The sequence below is a fragment of the Sprattus sprattus genome (genome assembly GCF_963457725.1).
Source record: "Sprattus sprattus genome assembly, chromosome: 4".
Classification (NCBI taxonomy): Eukaryota; Metazoa; Chordata; class Actinopteri; order Clupeiformes; family Clupeidae; genus Sprattus; species Sprattus sprattus.
In genome coordinates, this window is record NC_137923.1 from 29,132,634 (window position 1) to 29,155,133 (window position 22,500).

The following is a 22,500-nucleotide window of genomic DNA, read 5'->3' on the forward strand; positions in this document are numbered from 1 at the left end:
CCTCTCTCTCTCCCTTTCTCCCTCTCTCTCTGTCTCCCTCTCTCTCTGTCTCCCTCTCTCTCTCTCTCTCTGTCTCCCTCTCTCTCTGTCTCCCTCTCTCTCTGTCTCCCTCTCTCTCTGTCTCCCTCTCTCTCTGTCTCCCTCTCTCTCTGTCTCCCTCTCTCTCTGTCTCCCTCTCTCTCTCTCTCTCTCTCTCTGTGTCTCCCTCTCTCTCTGTCTCCCTCTCTCTCTGTCTCCCTCTCTCTCTGTCTCCCTCTCTCTCTGTCTCCCTCTCTCTCTGTCTCTGTCTCAGTTTCTCCTCGCCAAACAGATGCATTTAGTGACGCTCCCTGACAGACTGCATTAATCAGAGGGGGCTCCCCCAGAACAGAACTGTTTATCGGCCATCGATTCTTCCAGTGGGTTTTTTAACGGCACGGCGCGCACACACACAGAGCCCTGTTGCGGGGCGGCTGCTGAGAAAAACATTACGGGCCTGTCAGTCGTCGCACCGCGTGCCCTGCATCATTCTTTAAGCACATGAGAAGTTCATTACATGCAGCCAGCAGCTCTGACGGTGCGGTAGGCATTAGGGAGCGTCTGCCATGTGCCAGACTTGGGCCTCACGTGTTATGATGAAGAGGGAGAAGTGACACCTATGTCCATGTCCATGATCCATGACACCTATGATCTGTTCAGAGAGTGGTTGTTAAAAGGAAAATGACTGTAATTGACAGGGGGTGGATGAAATTAATTTAAAAATCACTGTACACAAGACTCTAGCAGAGGCAGGGGGAGATCTCACAACTGCTCACATTAAGGTTAGGTTTCGAGGTGTGGCTGCTCACTTACAGTCTGTAAACGGTCATGACTTTCACTTTGACCTTTTCGGGTTGAGACGCGGCTGTGTACAGGGGAACAGCTTAGCAGAAGCTCTCTAGATGGTCCCTTGGCATACAAAGATAGCTACCAACTTGGACTTGGAAAACAAATAAATAAATAAAAAGGTTCCTGTAGCGCAAAAAAAAGAGCTACAGCTCACTTGATTTATGATGCTTCAGAACAACTAAAATTCAATTTCTGCCAGCGTCCGGGTGCTCTGATTGCCCCGTAAATGAGATAAACTGATAGCAATTTATTCAAGGATCCCACCTCTCTCTCCTTCTCTCTCTCCCTCCATTTGCCTCCCTCGCTCCCTCCTTCCACCTTCACTTTCCCTGATCCCACCTGGCTGCTGTACTTGAGCGACTCGGATATTTAAGCGATATGTCTGTATTCTGGAGGCGTGTGGCAGAACAGACGTGCAGCCACTAATGGAACATTTCAGACAGGGAGGAGGAAGCCCACAGGAAACCATACGCCTCCTGATGGAACACCTAACTTTTCACCACTCTTCTTTTTTCCTTTGAAAGCCAGCTGCTGACAGTCTCCTCTACACTGCCCCCCCCCCCCCCCTCTCTCGTTCTCTCTCTCCCTCCCTCTCTCTCTCTCTTTCTTTTCTCTCCATCTTGGACTGCGGACTGGAGCAGGACACCAAGCCGTTGATGAACGTCAATTATTGCAAGCTAAATGGGTCAGAACTAATGTTGAGGGGGGGCGGTGCTTTTAGCATCTCTAGTCCCTCTAGAAGCCTTTTCAGTTGATTCCTTGACACAGTGTGGTGATGAGAATCCACTCAGAAGCCCCCCGTTCCCTCGAGCCTCTAATGCTCACCATCACTCACTCCCAGCGCCCAGCAGACGCCCATTCAGATGGCCACCAGTGCAAGAGCACCAATGCAACGCAATGCAATCGCAGTTTTCCCTGGAGATTTTCAAAATGTCTTGAGCAGGGCTGATCGGTGTCCCATGTGTGCCGCCGCCTACCACTCCGTCTGGTGAAGACGGCTAAATACTATAACATCATGACACCAAGATCGGCTCACTGCACGGAGAGCCAGAGTTTGTGGGACAGCCCAAGGTGTAGCAGGTCGCCGGAACATTATCACAAGGCATGAGAAATGGGTTAGCCTGGCGGCTAGTGCACTTGTGCTGCATTGATTTCACTGCACCAGGCATCCATACACCATTTACAAAGTGAAATAAAACCACACACAAATTATGGACTGGATAATTACAAAATGATAAGCTTGAGCACTACACACAGCCTTAGGGGGCGAGACGAAAGTGATGGTGGATCCTCCAGCCAATTAAGAGTGGTTATCACAGTGGTGATGATGAATAGTGTGCTTTAATTGGCTGGCCTTGTGAAAGACAAACGGACACTTCTCTGAGGGCATGAGACCTGACTGTCACCGAATGACAACAATCTATCAACATGATGGATAATAGGCATCAATAAGAGTGACACATGCCCATTGTCTCTTCTAAGGTGATTCTCCTGATGGTCTTGCTCTCTATTGTGTTATTTTGAGTGTTTGTTGACTTATGACCGCCAATAGGCCTGGGGGGCAAGGACATGGAGTTCACTGTGCCAGAATGAAACCTGCCAGGCCCTCCAGATCTGGACTGTGGACCTTTTGTAGAGAATGTCTGGGTAAGTATCTGAAAGTATGTGAATAATTAAGTACATTTTCTTTGTAGAACATCTCCTAAGTGTTAAGGATGTTTTCACATCACGTTCCCATGAACTTCTTATTTTAGGATAAAACTACACAAGTTCCCAAGGAAGTGAATATGAATAGGAATATGCATCTCCCTTGTACGTCGCTTTGGACAAAAGAGTCTGCTAAATGACAAAATGTAAATGCATAGGGTACGCTGGACCCTAGCTTGTGTGATTCTCTTGCACTGACGTTCACCTACCCTCATTTCCAGTAGACATCCCGTCTGGTTTGGTGATGCCCGTGCTCTTTTTCCGCCGGTGCTTCTTGCGGTTGGCGTGAGGCGATGGAGGCGGCTCCAGTTTGGGACTGGTGGCACTGCCAATCCCAGGGCTGCAGGACAGCGGGTCTGCCATCCCATTGGCTAGGGGTAGAGAGAGGGACAGACAGACAGATAGACACTCAGTTAGGTGAAGAGATTTTCTGGAATGTTCCATGACTGTTCACCATTCTGACCTACTCAGTGTTACTCATTTGAGAAACCATGATCAGCAAACACTGATTTTTCAATTACTTTGAGCCAGCGCTTCATTTTCATGCCAGCTTGTGACACCCTAACATCCCCACACCCTTGTGGCATCCTCAGTGGGACTGGAAATGCATCTCTATCTAAGCCAGCATCAATGTCAATGACAATGACAGCCTGGCACCGTTTCTAACTGCTAAGCTTAAATCCAAAGTCTACTTCACATCGACCCCCCACATAAAACTCTGCTCCCAATCTAACGATGTGCTTCATATCGTCCACTTGACTGACGCGCTGCACGAGAGGCCGATGCTCAAATAAGGGACGGAGGTAGACCGGTACGCGGCGAACGAGTGGAGTTAAGATGTGCCCAGGGCACAGACGCAGTCAGGGGGAGAGAGGGTGAGTGGGGTGGGGGTAATAGAAGGCCATTTAGGGTAGCCCAGGGCTGGAGCTTTCCATAGGAAAACTGCAGACTGACAGAAGCCCTAATGGACGTTTGGTTTCTTGTAATGTGATTTTATAAATGTGACATTAACCTGTTCCCTCTCACTGGGGGTGGGGGTGAATGGAGGTGTGTGTGTGTGTGTGTGTGCTGTCAGCACAGTGAGGATAGGGCATTTTTCTGCCTCCCACCTCATCCTGACACTTGGACATCACTTTCCTGTCCCCTCTGGACACCATTACCAACGCCCCCCCACCACCCCCCCCAGGGCCATATTGCTCCCTCCTTTCTCACACACACACACACACACACACTCCTAGCATGTTGGTGGTTCTGGCAGACTCCTCCATTGTCTTGGCATCAAAAGCTCATTGTAGAGTGGTAAACTGCATTCATCGCGATGGGCCCGGGGAGAATGTCTGCGTGTGTGTACAGGGGGGGGGGGGGGGGGGGGGGGTAAGTCTGTGTGCGTGTACGGGGGTGGGGGGAGACCGGGGGACAGGGGGAGCTCAGGGAACGACGTCTGCCACACTGCTAGCAAACTCACAAATATCCTAATGGCATCCACGGCCATTAGCCAGTGTACAACATCAGGCCTAATTTGGTCATTACCTTTGGGGAGCGGTAGCGGTCTTTAAGGACTGGGAGATGGGCACAGCGGGAGGCTGGAGGATGCTGAAGTGCCTGGCTCTGCTGCGACGTGACTAGCTCTGGGCGCTAAAGCTTGGTGCGTGGGCTAGCGCCAGCCAGTATGACACACACACACACTCACTCACTCACTCTCACCCTTCCTATCACATACAGCACACTCTAGATGCAAGTTTCCTTTTTCCTGAACACACACACACACACACACACACACACACACACACACACACACACACACACACACACACACACACACACACACACACACACACACACACACACACACACACACACACACACACACACACACACACACACACACACACACACACACACACACACACACGAATCTAAAACGGCCATCTAAATTCATCTCAAATCTGTGGGGATTATCAAAAGGACACAGTAAGTATAGCACAAATGAGATATTTTGGAAATGACGGTGCAGCGATGAGAGTACAGTATTGGGTGGAGGGATATTATTAAAATACTAAATTTGAAAAAGCCGTAAAACTGCAGTACATTTTCTTCAACACCATGACTCTTATATTGTTGCTGTTATCATTATAGTATTAAAATACTGTGGTATTGAGCTTATCCTTGTCCTTATTTTCTATTACAAGCACCATCATCACCAGTTTTATCCTCCTGATTATTATAAAGTTCGGTTACTATAGGTTCTAACCCTGCTTGTACAACTGATGCTGAGTGCAAAATTTAAATTCCACGCTCATCATTGAAATTCATGACTCCTAAACGCGGCTAAACGCTTCTGCCGTTTTTTGAGTGGCACGGCACAGCCCACAGCTGCCACACACATAGTCACGGCGACGGCAGGAGCGTCTGTTTCAATTTGCTCGACTCCTCTCCCAACAGCCCCCCCGGGACCAATCATTAGCTGCCGGAGACAGCTGGGGGCAGAGGGGGCTCCTCCTGAGCAGCTTCAGACCCTCCCCCACCCCGACCACTACCACCCTCTACCCCCACCCCCTCCTCGCGCCTCCTCCTCCCTCCGTATGGTGAGGCAGGGCCGGGACCAGGCTGAAACCTGTTCCCTGACAGCAGAGCCATTGTGGGGGCTCTGGCAGAGGTTAAAGGGGCCATGCTGGCCCTGCCCGAAAACGCCCGTGGAGCCCCAAGCTCATAAAGCATTCTAATGGCCCCGCTACTTAGATTAACGTCGAGATGGAGAGGGATAACCTAACCGTCACCACTCCCACTCCCGCCCAGGGCTCCTCATCGAGAGATACAGGGAGGCAGAGAGACAGGGAGGGAGGCAGAGAGACAGACGCAGAGACAGGGAGGCAGAGAGACAGTGAGGGAGAGAGACAGGGAGGCAGAGAGACAGGGAGGGAGAGAGACAGGGAGGGAGAGAGACAGTGAGGGAGGCAGAGAGTCAGAGAGGGAGAGAGACAGGGAGGCAGAGAGACAGGGAGGGAGAGAGACAGGGAGGGAGGCAGAGAGTCAGAGAGGGAGAGAGAGAGGGAGGCAGAGAGACAGAGAGGGAGAGAGAGAGGGAGAGAGAGACAGAGAGGGAGACAGACAGGGAGGCAGAGAGACAGGGAGGGAGAGAGACAGGGAGGGAGAGAGACAGTGAGGGAGGCAGAGAGTCAGAGAGGGAGAGAGAGAGGGAGGCAGAGAGACAGAGAGGGAGAGACAGGGAGGCAGAGAGACAGAGGCAGAGAGGGAGAGAGACAGGGAGGCAGAGAGACAGAGGCAGATAGGGAGAGAGACAGGGAGGCAGAGAGGCAGAAAAACAGGGAGGGAGGCAGAGAGACAGGCAGAGAGGCAGGGAGACAGGGAGACAGAGAGGGAGAGACAGGGAGGCAGAGAGACAGAGAGACAGGGAGGCAGAGAGGCAGAAAAACAGGGAGGGAGGCAGAGAGACAGGCAGAGAGCCAGGGAGACAGGGAGGGAGAGAGACAGGGAGGCAGACAGACAGAGGGAAAGAGACAGGAAAGGAGGCAGAGAGACAGGGAGGGAGGGAGAGAGACAGGGAGGCAGAGAGACAGGCAGGGAGACAGGGAGGAAGAGAGACAGGGAGGCAGAGAGACAGGCAGGGAGACAGGGAGGAAGAGAGACAGGGAGGGAGGGAGAGAGTCTATTTGGGATCCCCGGACTGTACTCATGTCTGGGTGAACCTGCAGCACATGTGGAAGAGCCACTTAGTCCAGGCCTCCCGTCTGAGGCGATATATCTCCTTGTCCCTTTAACACGAGGCCAGTCACTCCTCATTGAACTACCTCCCAAAAGGCCTTAATTAAGCATCCATACTGGTGAGGAAACCCTGGTGGCCGGCGGTACACGCTCAGGCCGAGGTGAAGGGCCAGTCTCTCTGGTCGCTAGAAGCAGCTTGTTAGGAGTGCGGCGGCTCTAGAGGAGTGAGGGCTGTAATAAAGCACACGCATAGGATCTGAGCCGCGGCTCTTCAGCACAGCAGAAAAAACAGGTATCAGGCTAACCTGTGATTAGCGCACATTACAACCTCCACGGGAGCCGACACATTGAAACCTGCCTCATGATGAAGACTGGAGGGCGAGAGGAGGGGTTGGGGGGAGGGGGAGGCGTGGTGCGAAAGCCAACTCATTTCTGGGTTCGCTTAACTTTTTGAGCAATTGAAGATTGAGAGGGGGAAGGAAAGAGGAAGGGAGCGTGAGAGAGAGAAAGAGGGCAAGAGAGAGAGAGAGAGAGAGAGGGCAAGAGATCCATTTCATTTCAGTGTAATTCCAGAAGCAGCGGGTGCAGTGAGCGGGTGCAGTGATTCTGACGGAGCCCCCTTGACACAGCGAGTCGGGCCCCGATCCCTAATCAAAGGCAACGGCTGCAATTAATGGCAAGAGTAGAGAGAAAAAGAAACCTGAAACAATCACCACCTCCTCCTTATTATCGTCAATTAGAGCACCCTAATCAAGGCCAGGATCGCACGCTGCTGCTCACTCCAAACCAAATGTCAAACTTCATTATGGCCAGGCGAGGAAATCAAACTCCCTCTCGCACAGGCGCTTGCTCACCGCGTGCTGCAGGGGGAAGGTTACACACACGTGTGCTGCCCGATTTACCACACGTACACACATCAACGCAAATATACACATATACCCCACACATACACGCACCCATGCAAATATACACATATACCACACACACACACACGCACACACACACACACACACATATAAACCCACACTGTCACAAATATACACACATAAATTAAAATAAAAATTGAATTGAATATACCACACACACACACACACACACACACACACACATATACAAATACAAACATGTGCCACAAACTCACACGAAACACACACATGCACACACACACGCACACACTTCTCAAACATACACACAAACAGCTCCAAATGACTCCAAAAAAGTCCTGATTTAGTGTTTGTTTTTAAGCCATACTCTCGTCACTTAAGGTGAAAGTTCTAGGACACAAGCCTGCACTCTGCTTTCCAATGACACACGGACGCAGACGAGCCTTTAAATCAGCGTGCCGTTTGGACTCAGATGAAGAGGAGTCACTCTGCTGATGACAACCGGGGACACAGATTTAATCAGAACCCATGTTCAATATTCACGAGACGTCGCTGTCTCAGCTCCAGCTATTCCACCAATGTCTTACAAATGAGGACAGACCTTAAGTAACACGGGAGCGGTTCTGGGGCTAAGGTGCGGTTTACTTCTGACAGCCTCATCAATCTGCCCTCCTTTGTCTCTTCCTGCATTTAAGAGACATTTTATGTTAACCTGCAACCTTCACCAAGGATAATGTGCAGACTAGGGCTCAGCTGAAGACATGGCTCATTTTAATCTGGGAGGCAGAGTAAAGGTCAATGTAGGTTGTGTACATAAACAGCACCAGCTATATAGTATATTAAAAAAACAATACGTTGTAATACTGTAATACGAACTTACTCTGACCAAGTTATAGTTAAGGTATTTAGCGGAAATGAATTGCTTTCTTCTTATTATAAGGATTACTATCATCCACATTAACAGCATGTTTTAAACAGACGATACTACGGAAAGTGTCATGAAGCTGTAAAACACACATGGGTTATTAGCCTAAGCTGCTGCATCAATTACAAAATCCCAATGACATACTTTATCATGTAAACAGCTCTCTTACTCTGTTCTGCAGCTCATTTAACTCTTTAAGCATGTATAGTTACAAAACCTAACATATATACATAATATATAATTATACATAAAAGTAATTAATAAAACAAATGGAAAAATATACAACATATGTGAAAAGGACTTAATGGCCTATATCAACGTGTAACAAACACTTAAATGTGTGTTGCTTTTTGTTTTATACACATAATCCTCTGTACTGATCGTATTCATATTGTATTATTCTTAAAAAGCAAAGTGATCTTAATTGCATTCATTTGCACTTGATCGCATAGATGTGGCCAAAAAGAGGTGGAGTTTAGTTCAAATCAAATAAGTATTTGGCTGTAATGGTACAAGTACAAGGCTGTAATGGCCTTGTCCCATTGCACGCCCTCTCAACTGTCTGTGACATACCTTCAGGACATACAAAGCTCCAAATGTCAAATATCCCAAAACAAATGTGTGTGTGTGTGTGTGTGTGTGTGTGTGTGTGTGTGTGTGTGTGTGTGTGTGTGTGTGTGTGTGTGTGTGTGTGTGATTACTTGGAGACTGACATGGGTATGCGGGCCCCCGTCATCTGTTTGACAGAGCTCTCTGTATCTATCCCGCTCCCTCTCCTTCATACAAACATGCACACACACACACACACAAACACACGCAGACACACACACACACACACACACACACACACACACACACACACACACCTCATTCTAAGGGCACTGACAGTGGGAGTAATTCTGCTTTGGGGCGTGGGGACTGATGGCAAGGGGGTAGAGGGCGATGGTGATGGCAGTGGAGGCGGTGGCCTCTGTGAAAATTGATTGTTCGACACATCCAAATGAGGGGGAGGTGTGTGTGTGTGTGTGTGTGTGTGTGTGTGTGTGTGTGTGTGTGTGTGTGTGTGTGTGTGTGTGTGTGTGTGTGTGTGGTGTAGTCGTCTGCAGCACCACAGGGCTGAACGCAGGGGGCCTCCAGCGACGCTCGGAAAATAACCCGAAAAAAAGAGAGAGAAAAAGAGAGCAAGCGGAGAGACTCTTTAAACTAGCAGGGCCCCTGGGACCATAATATAGAAGGCGAGAGAGCAGTAGAGAGAGAGAGAGAGAGAGAGAGAGAGAGAGAGAGAGAGAGATAAAGATAAGAAAGAGGGAGAGAGATAGAGAGAGAGGGAGAGAGGGATAGAGATGAGAGAGAGAGAGAGAGGGAGAGAGAGACAGAGAAGGGGGAAAAGATGGTGAGCGAGAGAAAGAGAGATAGAGAGACAGAGAGGGGGACGAGATGGAGAAAGAGTGGAAAAGAGAGGGAGGGGGCGCCGGCGCTCGACACTAATGAGAACCACGAGAGTGCAAACATGCATGGAAATGACTGTTATTCTGTTGATGTGCATTTAAGTGCTTTTTTACTGCCAGCCGGCAAAGAGAGGGAAATAACCGGTGATGAATGTTGCCCCCGAAAAGCATTCATTTCTCCGATGCAGGAGGGTGGGGGGGTGGACTGGGGGTGGGGGTGGGTGGGGGTTTGAAGTCGCCGTTACGCCCCGTGGATGTATTATTTGACTTCAGTCAAGTGCGCTCTCTGACAGGCCAGGGAGGGAGGACGCAAACAGTGGACATGAGTGTGAGTGTGAGTGTGTGTGTGTGCGTGTGTGTGTGTGTGTGACGACCTTCCTGCTGCCCGCATTCTTTGAGACTGTTAATGATGATACCATGAAATGATGTGAGTGACCTGAGCCGTAATTAGTGAATTAGTGTGATTAGGATGGCTGTGCCAGAAGCGGATACTATCCCATCCAGACTAAACGCACTCGAGGGGGGAGAGGTGTGGGTACTATCCCATGTAGACTAAACGCACTCGAGGGGGGAGAGGTGTGGGTACTATCCCATGTAGACTAAACGCACTCGAGGGGGGAGAGGTGTGGGTACTATCCCATGTAGACTAAACGCACTCGAGGGGGGAGAGGTGTGGGTACTATCCCATGTAGACTAAACGCACTCGAGGGGGGAGAGGTGTGGGCTTGGGTGTCAGAGAAAACCTGCCTAACATCATGAATGCCAGTCGCCACAGGTCCAATAGAGAAGAGTAGCAGTACAATGCGCTATAAGCCACATGTAAGCAAGCTCTCCATTCCACCTTTGGATGAAATCAATTGCCAAATAGCTGAATAAATGGGAGTTTAAATTTCATGCATCAAATGTAGCGCTTTATGATTCTGTGAACTGGTCCTCCACACCGTCCCTTATTGGGCATGGCGCTCAGTGTCTACAGTCTAGCCGCTTGGTCTGCCTGCAGCGCTGATGAGAAGGAACATTTCAAAATTCAACTTTACAAACCGAGAGGCATTTTCTAAAATCTAAGAGCAGCTTTATCCACATCTGCCACATACGTGTGTGTGGACACGCAAACAGGGCAGGGCAGGGCTGGAGGGTTAGGGTTAGACCTGTGTGTGGACATGCGAGCAGGGCAGGGCAGGACGTGCACCCCTGCAGGCTGAGGTGAATGGGCTCAGTGTGGCCTCGGCTCTTACCGGCGCCGCTGCTGGTGATGCTGGTGTTGATGACGGCCTCGCTCCACTGCTCAGCACTGGACACGGAGAAGGAGCGCTGGTGCATTCCGTCCTTACTGCCGCCGAAGCCCGGCAGCCCCGCACCGCTGACGGAACGCTCCGACTGCAGAGAAGTACTGCTGTTTGAGTGGGGAGCACCTGAGGGAGGAGAGAGAGAGAGAGAGAGTTAGATTACAATGTGTATTGATAAGGCTGCTCCGAACTATATTATAAACACATTAAACATCAATCATAAATATCAGGTAAAATGTCGAGAGCTGTCATCAGCTCTGTTTCATTTACAATATATAAATGTCATTATCAGACATCTTAAAATTGGAATTATTTCAAATTTTAGACAGAACTGAAGGATCTTTTTTAAGAAACTCAGAGGAGGTCTGAAGATTGCCAGATGTGATTTATTTCGTGACGGAAAGAAAGCTCACTGAAAAATATGATAATGTGTTAAAAGCATTTCATAATATAAATGTTTGATCTGATGACAAACACATTAAAAATGACTTAAACTTTAGATCTGTTATACTGCCAAAGGAATATTGTGAAGGGTATACCGTGGTTGATTATATTGATCTCATGCATAATCCCAAAGAAACCAACATACTGCCATTGTTTCAACTAAAGGATGATCCTACATAAGTATCAAGCATGCAAAGCAAAGCTGTCCTTATGTCTGTGTACACGTCCTCTGCTACAGCAGCTCTTAGCCTCTGTCACACTAGCCTCTCTCCTGCACACAGTCTTTCTGCCACCACAGGGCCATCACCCTCTTTTTGTGTTCGTCTTCGCTTGCTACATGTGTAAAGCACCCCTCCTCCTCTCTCAGTCCTCCACTAGCAACCCTTCCCCTCCCTCCCTCCCTCCCTCCCTCCCTCAATCTCCCCCTCCTTCTCTGTGTCTGCCTCTAATTAGCCCTTAATTAACAAGATACACTCTGAACGGTAATTAGCTCGCCTCATCCCTCTGACTGCCGCCATCCATCTCTCCTGGCGGCGGCTGTTGCTCTCTCCCTGCCTCCCAATCAGGCAGCGCCGCGGACGCCCGTCGCCTTTTATTAATTCATGGCCCGGCTGTGCCGTGTGGGGTCCTTGCTCCCCCCGTTTCTGGTTTGCCCGTTAACCCCCCCCCCCCTCAAAAAAACATACAGACTTCACAAGCCACACTTCATAAGATTTCTAAATTGTCCCGAGTTTTAATTGTCACTGAATTGTCACTGTGAAAGTGTCTCTCATACAGGATGGCGCGTCATGCAGCCATAAATCAAGCGAGCAGAAAGCACAACAAGGCCACGCCTGTGATGGATGTGCTGTGGTTGTCTGACGGGCATGTTTGCCTCTGCATATTCACATAGATTTCCGTTTTGTGCTTAAACAATGCACACATGCAAAAAAAACTTTTAAAAAAATAAACAAGAATACAGTGTTCATGCTTGAAACGATGACAAGTGGATATGGAATACTTTTTCTTGTGAGCGTTTTAAATTGAGCAATACACAACTACCCTGCCAGAGGTTTGTAGTTGAGTATAAATGGCTTGTAAGTGCACCAGAGAGACGGGTCTAGGGGTGCTGCACCCTGTATAGAGTCTCCCACAGAGATGAGTCTAGGGGTGCTGCACCCTGTATAGAGTCTCCCACAGAGATGAGTCTAGGGGTGCTGCACCCTGTATAGAGTCTCCCACAGAGATGAGTCTAGGGGTGCTGCACCCTGTATTCAGAGTCTCCCAGAGAGACGAGTCTAGGGGTGCTGCACCCTGTATTCAGAATCTCCCAGAGAGACGAGTCTAGGGTGCTGCACCCTGTATTCAGAATCTCCCAGAGAGACGAGTCTAGGGGTGCTGCACCCTGTATTCAGAATCTCCCAGAGAGATGAGTCTAGGGGTGCTGCACCCTGTATTCAGAATCTCCCAGAGAGACAAGTCTAGGGGTGCTGCACCCTGTATTCAGACTCCCTCTAGTACGACTGATAGGCTACAGTTTATATGTTTAGTCTTCATTTCTAACAGGCTAACATGCTAAGTGTCTTTCCTCAGGCTGCATCCTCGTGCATAATTACAGTATTCCTGCTGGATACGCTCTAAGATCTGATGATATTTATCTAAGAAATAATTACATGAAAGCCTAAGCTTGTGCATAGTCTTTACAACTCACTAAGTGAGATAAAAAAAAAAAACATCATGATATCTTAATTCCCCAAAAAAAACAAGCTGTCGTCGTCTTCTTTTATTTTACATTTTTTTGCACTCTTGTAATTAATTGAGATTTTTGTCACATTGTCACTTGAGATTTTTATCAAGTTAATTCTGGCTAATAACCGTGAGCGGCCCAGTTAGGTAAACCAAGCAACACTCTTGTAAGGATAATGTGTCCCAGCCATTAGCGAGAGTAATAAGTGTGGCAAATTCACATGATCATGTCTAATTAGTATCAGTAATTATCTTGTTGGGCCCGGGAATATTAATCTTTCATTCCCCATAGGGGTAGGCGCTCCGTCACAGCGAGGGGGGAGAGAGCTGCGGCGTCGTGCTGTGGAGCGAGCGCTAAATTAGCAACCTCAAATCAGTACAACAGGGGGAGGGGCAGGGGGGAGCTCCAGGAAAACAACACATTAAACATGAAGCGAGAGAGAGAGAGAGAGAGAGGGAGAGAGAGAGAGAAGAGAGAGAGAGAGGGAGAGATAGCGAGAGAGAGAGAGAGAGAGAAAGAGAGAGAGAGAGGGAGAGAGGGAGAGAGAGAGAAAGAGAGAGAAAGACATAGTTATAGGCAAATGGAATTATGCAAAGAGGGAAGCAGAAGCCTAAGAGACAATAATGCATCGATGTTTGTGCTGGTGAGAGAAAATTAAGTATTTAAGAAATGTTTATTTCACAAAGACCTTGACCCAGCCAACCTGGAACTGACCTGAATAACTCGAAATTAAAAAAAGAAATAGCTTGTTTTTACATCAATCATGTTGCTTGATTGTGAACTTCACATAGGAATTCAATATAATAAAAAGAGGACTATCGTTTCATATTAATCACTATGTGTATTGGTACTTCTCTCATGTGTAGTACTTAGCGTGTTTTTAGGTTGTATGTTATGTGTAGTACTTATTGTGTTAAGACAAGCTTATATATGTTTTATGTTCACTGTATGCACCTATACACCAGAGCGTAAACCTACTTACAATAAATACTCTTCTGATTCTGAGGGAACTGACTTTTCGGTTGTGCTGTAATACATAGGCATAGCACATAGTCATCAACAACCATCAAATATCACTCATCCCACCCGTGTCAACACCCCAGTGAATGAATGCAGCAGCACCACCACTTTTTTATCATGAAAATGACACTTCTGAAAGCTATTTCACACATGCATGCAACTGTGAAGGCATTCAACATTCAACAATCACAACGCCAACCCAGCCCACACACAAGCAACAAAAGGCTGCCAAAGGCAACAAATAATGAAGCTGTTCATTTTAAGGGGTTAACAGAAGACAAAAAGATTGAGAATCATGTACTGCCTACACTCGTTTGCTGTTATCAACGGGACACATTTTTTTTTTACAATTTTACAACAAAAACAAAAACCAGACAAAATAAAAAAAAAATATTAAGGGTCGAAAAAACTTCCACTTTGTAATGATACCTTCTAGTACTTGACAATTAAATAAGGAAATCAAGAATTGGGAAAAGAACAAATAGCAGTGCACGGCAACTTAACTTGCGTTAAGAATTCTGCAATCTTCTCTAATTGTCAAATCTGATGCTAATGATTAATGAATTAAACATGTCTCTGCCAATTAGTCCCTCGAGAACAATTCTGCATAAAAACGCTGATAATGTAATTAAATGGCGGGAATAATCAGCCCCAAGCACGGGCCAGGGCACTGTACAATCCGTTCCCTGCCACTTCTATCGATTGGCGGGACATGCTGAGAGGGGCTTGAGCGGCGGGGCTGGAGCCGCGGGCCGTGCTGCCTGTGCCTGAGGGGGTTAGGGCCACATGCAGCAGAGTGGCACAGCCACAGGGGGCAGAGTACTACCCGCCATTAATGTGGGCTCAGCCTAAACCTTTAGCCCATTAATGTGGGCTCAGCCTAACCCTATAGCCCATTAATGTGGGCTCAGTCTCACCCTATAGCCCATTAATGTGGGCTCAGCCTAACCCTATAGCCCATTAATGTGGGCTCAGTCTCACCCTATAGCCCATTAATGTGGGCTCAGTCTAACCCTAAAGCCCATTAATGTGGGCTCAGTCTAACCCTATAGCCCATTAATGTGGACTCAGTCTAACCCTAAAGCCCATTAATGTGGACTCAGTCTAACCCTAAAGCCCATTAATGTGGGCTCAGTCTAACCCTAAAGCCCATTTATGTGGGCTAAGTCTAACAGTAAAGCCCATTAATGTGGGCTCAACCTAACAGTAAAGCCTATTAATGTTACGAACAGGTTTAATTACAAGCCCCAACGCATCAGAAATCAACTGAGGATTGAATAGGAATTGGGGAATTGAATATGGAATTTCAGGGGCAGGCCATCAAAACACCCACAGACTAAACTCATTGCATCTCAGTCATAACAACACCATTGCATCTCAGCCATAACAACACCTGCTTCAGACACCCAACCTATATACAAGCACTTCACATATGGAAATGTGTTGTTATTAAAAGTGTATATTTGTGTTTGTGTGCGTTCTGTGTATGTGTGTATGTGAGAGAGCGGAGTGCTGTGGACGCGATAGGGCTACTAAGTGGAGGCGATGGATTAGCAAGGACCAGTGTCAGCGTGTCATTCCTCTGGCTGCCCCCACACCCCCTCCCCTTCGAGGGCTGATGAGCCGTGCCGAGAGAGGCCTGACCCTTCTGTAGAGACGCTGCCATTACATACAAGTGGGGGGATAATGAGGGCTGCATGCTAATGTGGCCTGGGGCCGCACGGCATCAGCTGAGGACGGAGACCCTCAATCTGGCGGCTCCTCGTATGCTCCTTCATACGCCAGGAAGACTCCAGCCGATACGCTCAAGCACTCACGCAAGCACGTCTGCATATGCTACTTTTACACCCACTCACGTTCTCTCTCTCTCTCTCACACACACACACACACACACACACACACACACACACACACACACACACACACACACACACACACACACACACACACACACACACACACACACACACACACACACACACACACACACACACACACACACACACACACACACACACACACACACACAGTGCAGCATCTGACCCATGACCCAAAGCCTAAGCCCAGCTTTCTCTGAATCTCAAAATTGAGCCACAAGTAGTTTTTTCAACTTTATTGATGAACCCATCCAATCCTTCTCAGTACAACTAATTTGTGGGTGTCACTGGTCAAATAACCATAACAAGGGCAGGAAATCAGCACCCGTTAGAGCTAAGAGAAAGCCCAGCAATCTACCCAACACCTAAACTTCTGCTGCATACCAGAGATAAATCACCAGCACACACACACAGACACACACAGACACACACAGACACACACAGACACACACACACACACACACACACACACAGCTCCAGCAAGGCGTTTCGACGAGGCCTCACCCATCCAGTGCGGACGGCTCTGATTAAAAGTGATGGGGTGGGCCATTAATGCAGGGGCATTATGGATCTGTCGCAGAGTGACACAACTGGATGCGCGCCTGCCGAATGATCATATTTAAAACGGTTCCACTGAGTACTTAGCAGAGGGATTACATCAAGGCTCATGTAGACAGACTCTTTTACTCACAGACACATGCACTCATTCATTTGCTTTCCTCTTTGCCTCCTCCCTTCTCTCTCCCTCTCCCTCTCCCTCCCTCTCTTTTTTCTGTCTCTACCAGCAATCATAATGGTCTTTAGGAAGAGGGAGAGTGTGTTGTGAGGGTGTAAGGGGTGAAGGGGGTGGGGGGGGGGGGTGGGGTGTTGGAGGGGTGGGGGGTGGGAGTGAATGAATTACTGGCATAGGGAAAAGACAGAGCTCAGCGACGGCCGCTGTGAATGAAAAATTACCCCTTTGTTCGCTCTCATCAATTGCATGCCTAATGAAATCAAAATCAGATTGCATAATCAAGTGCAGGCCCTCCACTCGGCAGGCACCCGCTGGGATCTGAAACCTTTTCTCTCTGGAGTGGAAATTAACACAATTTTCCCCTGGCGAGGCTCTCTGATATGGGTGGGGGTGGGTTGGATTGGGGGGGGGGGGTCCACAGTCCACACAAAAGGTCCACTTGCCAATAAATCTCACATATCCATGAACCGACAGCAAAAGCTGAAGCAGACCATGTACAGGGCTTAACAAAGGCTCTGGCCGGGAGGACGAGAAGGGGGAATTGCAGTGAATTAAAACCATAATAATAACGGGATGCAGGTCACAAGCAACGGGCCGCCGGGAGCTTTGAATGCCAACCTGTGGCAATTCACCCAAGGGGCTGTGGGCAAATGACCAGGATCAACCTGGACACTGCAGTGGTGATCCTGTTAGCCTTGATCAGGCTCTGTTCTCTCCAAACCTCAGGGACTGACTCTTCATGCAAGTTCACTTCTTTCTCACACTAAATCTCTACACCTCCCAGAAAGGGAGAAAAAAAAACAGCTCCCCAGCACAAGTCATGCCACAGCCTGGATGCTCTACGTCCTGTAACAGATGCTCTACGTCCTGTAACAGATGCTCTACTTCCTGTAACATTCCCCTAAAATGAACCTTTTAGGTGCTGTGCACCAAAGACTGATCCCAGTACAGAGACGAGCAGGGGTGTCCCTTCTGCGCTCTGCTCCAATCTGCAGGTGTTTCTCCTTGTGAAGGTTAATGCTTTGTCAGTGCCAGCGCAACTTCCAACCGCTGGTCCCCTCGGCAGCAGTCCCTCCCTGTCCTTAACTCTCATCTCGCGACGTCCCTCTCTTTGTGACTAATTAACCCCTTCATACCTGGAGACCTGGCAGAGTTGGATGATGCCCAAAACAGCCCCCCCTGCCCCCCCGATGAAATAAAAGTCTCTCTGCCAGAGAGGCCTGTTCTGCTTCCTCTTCTACAGACACTGCCACTGCCACTGCCTGCAGGGTCCCACCGGACAGGGATTGCTGATTAGTATTAATTACTGTTAATTACTCTTAATCCTCCACCAAAATCCAATTAGTAGCTTCCCCTTGCCTAAGCCCCTTGTGTAACTACTGTGACATAGATACAGGCCAACGATTTCTATTCTGAGACACATGCAGGACCAAGCTGATGCTCAATGGCTTAAATCATGCACATATTTTAGAAGCATTTTAGAAAACCTGAAACATAAAAACTGGCCTAGATAGAGATGTGTTGTAGAACACTTACTCAGTTAAAGTTTTTTAGATGTTTTCATTTCACTCACAATTCTTGCTGCTCTGAGAATTACAAAAAAAGGCCAAACTAGACCCCAAAGCAACTCCTCAGACCCGCTGTCCATGAGCTGGGGTTATGGTGGACCTACCCGACGTGCCTACGCCCAGCTGCAGTGCACTGCGGTCCTTGGGCAGGCCGTTGGTCTTTGGGCTGGCAGTGGGGGCGACGGTGGCTACGGCGCGCGGAGGCCTCTTTCCTGGAACCTTCACCGTGGTCCTCAACAGGTCAATCTCCTTCCCATGTATGTTCTGCATGTAGTCCTGGAACAAAAAAAACACAAAAAAAGACCGTTAATTGTGTTGATCATTTCCAGAGAGACACCAGGAGCATAGCCTGGAAAGCCTAGTCATGAATAGCCCATCACTTGTAAAGTAGATAAAGAAATATATTCATCTCTTGTTAGATTATCAAAATATTACCTGATTATTTCAGTCGAGGGGATTATTATTTGTAAACACATCTTGACATGATTTACAGACAATAATTGCTTTTTATGACATGCAGCTATCTACTCAGCTCAAAGTGATCAAAACCAGGCTTTCATTTCTCTTCACCTGTGCCTGCATACTGGGCATGTTGAGGCAGGGACTGGCACTAAAGTGAACACTAAATGGTCTAATTGGAATCTAAATCTGGCCATTCGGATGTGGACTTGAGTCTCAAAAGCCCACATGGAGAAAATGGATGTAAAAAATCACGGGGCTCAGCAGAAAAAAAGGCGGGAGAGAGGAGATCTCGGCCTCCGAAATCTCCCACCAGCCTCTCTGCTTTTTTTTTATGACATGCCATAAAGCACTAATTTCTTCACAAGCCTCGCTAATTACCCAGTGAGCGCTCTCATCTCACTTTATTGCTGGAATTAACCGCCAGTTCCAAGCGCAGAAAGCTATTAAGATGTGTGATTAAGCCACATTCAATTAGTTTCTACAAACAATTTAATTGATGTAGCAGAATTAACAGAAGGTGATTGTGTGGATGGCTTGGCTGACTGCAATGCAAAATTAAAAGGGTCTCTCTCGGCCCTTCTTACTCCCTCTCTCTCTTTTTTCTTTCTTTCTCTCTGTCTGTCTCTCTCTCTCTCTCCCTCTCTCTCTTTGTCTCTCTCTCTCCCTACCTCTCTCTCTCTCCCTACCTCTCCCTGTCTCTATCTCCCTACCACTCTCCCTTTCTCTCTCTTTCATTCATCTCTCTCTCTCTGTCTCTCTCTCTCTTTCTTTTCATCTCTCTCTCTCTCTCTCTCGGTTTCGGTGTCCCTTGTTTGCTCTCTCATAGGGGAGTAGCATGTACACAGCAGTTGACAGACACTCCCTTGTGCCTGGGTGGATTGAGCCTATCAGGCGGCGCTGCCTGTGGACCACAGGTGTCTGCAGTAACACACCATAAATTCACCCAACGCCTATCCATCAGGACAGAGCAAAGCGCAGCTGTCATATATGAAAACATCTCACTGTTTACATCAAACATTCACTGCTCCTCCTTGGAAACAGCCAGGCCAGAAAAGCCCATGGGTTGCACAGGTTCACTTCAGCCATCATATCGACTGTTCCTACTGTATTAAGACTGCACATTTGACAGATCGGGTTCCCTGACAGCACTGGGGAAGTCTCAAACTAAAGCCTAATTTACGCTCAGAGGCGCAAGCGCAAGAGGCCCTTGCAAGCCCCTTGCGCGTCTTTTCACGTCTTGCGTGCGTCGGGCGATTTTTCTAGACTTGCGCCAAAATGTACACAACATTTACGGAAGCCTCGCAGCCTGCAAGGCTGTGATTGGTCTGCTGGTCGGTTGACTACGTCCTGTCTGGATGTCTATAACCCACCGTAATGAACCGAAACCATTTGTAATGAATCAAAGTTTGTTTGAATTGTTTACTTTGATGAATATGCTATTCGCTAGCGCGGTCTGTATGGAATTTCCCCTATACGTTAGCATTAAGCTAACGTATTTTCTATCACAGTTTAAACATGCAATGCTAAGTGAAACGAATGTTACGAGATGAGATTACTAAAATGTATTCTGAAGTCTGCTCAGATTTACAGTGCTACCCAAGTAAAGGTTTGAAAATAACTTCAAGCTTCAGACTTTCTGTTAAGGAAACTGTTTTCTATCTGCCGAGCAAATGACTGGCTCATAAACAAAAACATTAACGTGAATTCAACTTAACTCCACCTATGTGAATTGCTTTGCAACACGGGTAACCTTTTGCGCCGGCCTTTAGGGAGCATGAATTGCTATGAGTACATTTACACAACAATGTGACACCGTTGCAGAAGCAAGCGCCGGCCTTACACTGTACTTCCACAAGGCAACCTCCACTTAGAAAGTCAGTTTAGACAGAGGAGTCAATCTGGTTATTTTAAGGTGATCCTCTGTATTTACTGCCATGACTTAAGAATATGACATGCTATACATCAAGCTCCAATTTGTAACAGGATTCACTAGATGTGAAGCATTCTTTAAACTCTGATGGCGACTAGTCTGGGACTAATGTATGAGGAGAAAGGCGGTGGGGACTGAGGCACAGAGACACAGGGGGATAGAGGGTTTTTTGAGGTGCGGATGTAGGAGTTTGTATGAGTGTGTTTGTGTTTATCAGTTCCATAACACAGAGAGAGAGAGAGAGTGATAAAAAGAGAGGGAAAGAGAGGGAGATGAAGAAGAACAAGTGATGGTAAGAGAAAGCAAGCGGAGGCAGGAGCGGGCTGGAGTCCTGGGAGTATTTAAGAGGTATTAGCAGCTCTGCAGGGTTCTGGCAGAGACGGATGCCCAGTGGCCGCCAGGCTGGGGCTCCACGCAGCGAGCAGTTTGGAGGGGACGAGGCAGAGGGGGAGTGGGGGCGAGATGGCCGCCATGGTGAGGGGGTGAAAAGGCCCCGCCGAGCCCGTAGCCGTCATTAACGCGGGCCACAGCGGGTCGCCACGGAAACCCAGAGGCAGCCTCCAGCAACTACCACTCACATATCTCTGTCTAAAACAGCTCTCTGAATGCTGACAAGTCACAAGTACTTATCTGTTCTTAACAGAATTGACAAACTGTATATCAACAAGTTGAGATGCGAGATTGTCTTTTAAAGTGGCAATGTGAATTATTGACAACCAACTTTAAATGCTTAGACCTTTATATCTTCTCTTAACACCTAAAACGCTGAGTACTGTAGTTGGTGGAGGGAAGCTGCACAGCAAAGAGCAGCAAGACAGCTTTTAAATAAAGAAACTTACATTCAACCCATTCATGTACATTGAAATTAAATAAAGATATATATATAAGTGCTGTCAAGCAATTAAATTCACACAATCTGCTGTGATTAATCACATTCAATTTGTTTTTGACTGAAGCTTGAAAGAATGGATATTTAAATGTAAAATCTCAGATTTTAATGTAGATTCAACACAGAGGAAGTATATTTAAATTCAGGTCCTCTTTTTAACTGAACACAGATTCTGTCCTGTGAACTACAGATTTCCAATAAAACTCTCAAGGCCATCAACATTGGCTGGCAGCGTGAAAGGCAATTTTGTTATATGTGTAGCACTTGAAATGTGAAGGGACCTTTACTTTGAAACAGAGATTGAGACAGAGATGCGGAGAAGAATATTAATTTTTACTTAATTTGCCATTAGAGGACTTACATGTAAACTGGGGTGGTAGGTCAGGAGGCCGTTATCACAGAGGGTCACGTATTTCTTCTTCCATTCTTTATTCAGGGATTTCCCACTCCTCTTTAAAAGGATTCCCTGGAAATAAGATGAGATGATACAGAAAGGTCATTAGCACAGACAATCATTAAAAAAACACCAATGATAACCAATCAGGGTGCCAGGTGTCAGTCACCTTCCTTCCATCTACCGTATTCTCATTTTATGATCAACCAAAGAAGGCAGAGAGCTCTAAAGAAGAAGTGATGGGCCATTAATGACCAGTCCATTTCCCTGAACTCTTTTACTGAACATATCAGAGAGTTACAGACAGAAAGACTTGGGTAGCTTTTTGGGTAGTGTTTTGACGGCTGTCAGCACCATATCTAGAGAGAACGCGACAAGCGAAGCTCATTTTCATTGTTGCCACCGTTGCCACCGTCGACGGCAGAGTCAGCCAGATCTTAACGCTCACATTTCAATGGCCTACGGTCAGCCCCTCTGCCGCCACGCCGGGGGGAGCCGAAAGCAGCCACCCTGGGAGCCTACGGCACAGTGGTGCAGGTGAACTCTCGCAGACCTCTCCGGCACTGGATTAGGGAGTGTGATCTGCCCTCTTCAAAGCCCTGTTGGGCTCCAAACCC

The 22,500-nt window shown here is 47.7% G+C and overlaps 1 protein-coding gene across 2 annotated transcripts in view; it reads right to left on the reverse strand.

Annotated features, from left to right (window-relative positions):
- agap3 (ArfGAP with GTPase domain, ankyrin repeat and PH domain 3) overlaps positions 1 to 22,500 on the reverse strand; it is a 138,707-nt gene that overhangs the window by 23,021 nt on the left and 93,186 nt on the right. Inside the window, exons 10-13 of one of the 2 annotated variants that reach the window (XM_080836963.1) lie at positions 21,851 to 21,955; positions 18,313 to 18,484; positions 10,790 to 10,966; positions 2,784 to 2,945 (exon numbers count right to left, since the gene is read on the reverse strand). In XM_080836963.1, the coding sequence (XP_080693089.1) occupies positions 2,784 to 2,945; positions 10,790 to 10,966; positions 18,313 to 18,484; positions 21,851 to 21,955 (616 nt within the window). The remainder of the gene's footprint in view (positions 1 to 2,783; positions 2,946 to 10,789; positions 10,967 to 18,312; positions 18,485 to 21,850; positions 21,956 to 22,500) is intronic. The other variant, XM_080836964.1, reaches the window with a different exon arrangement.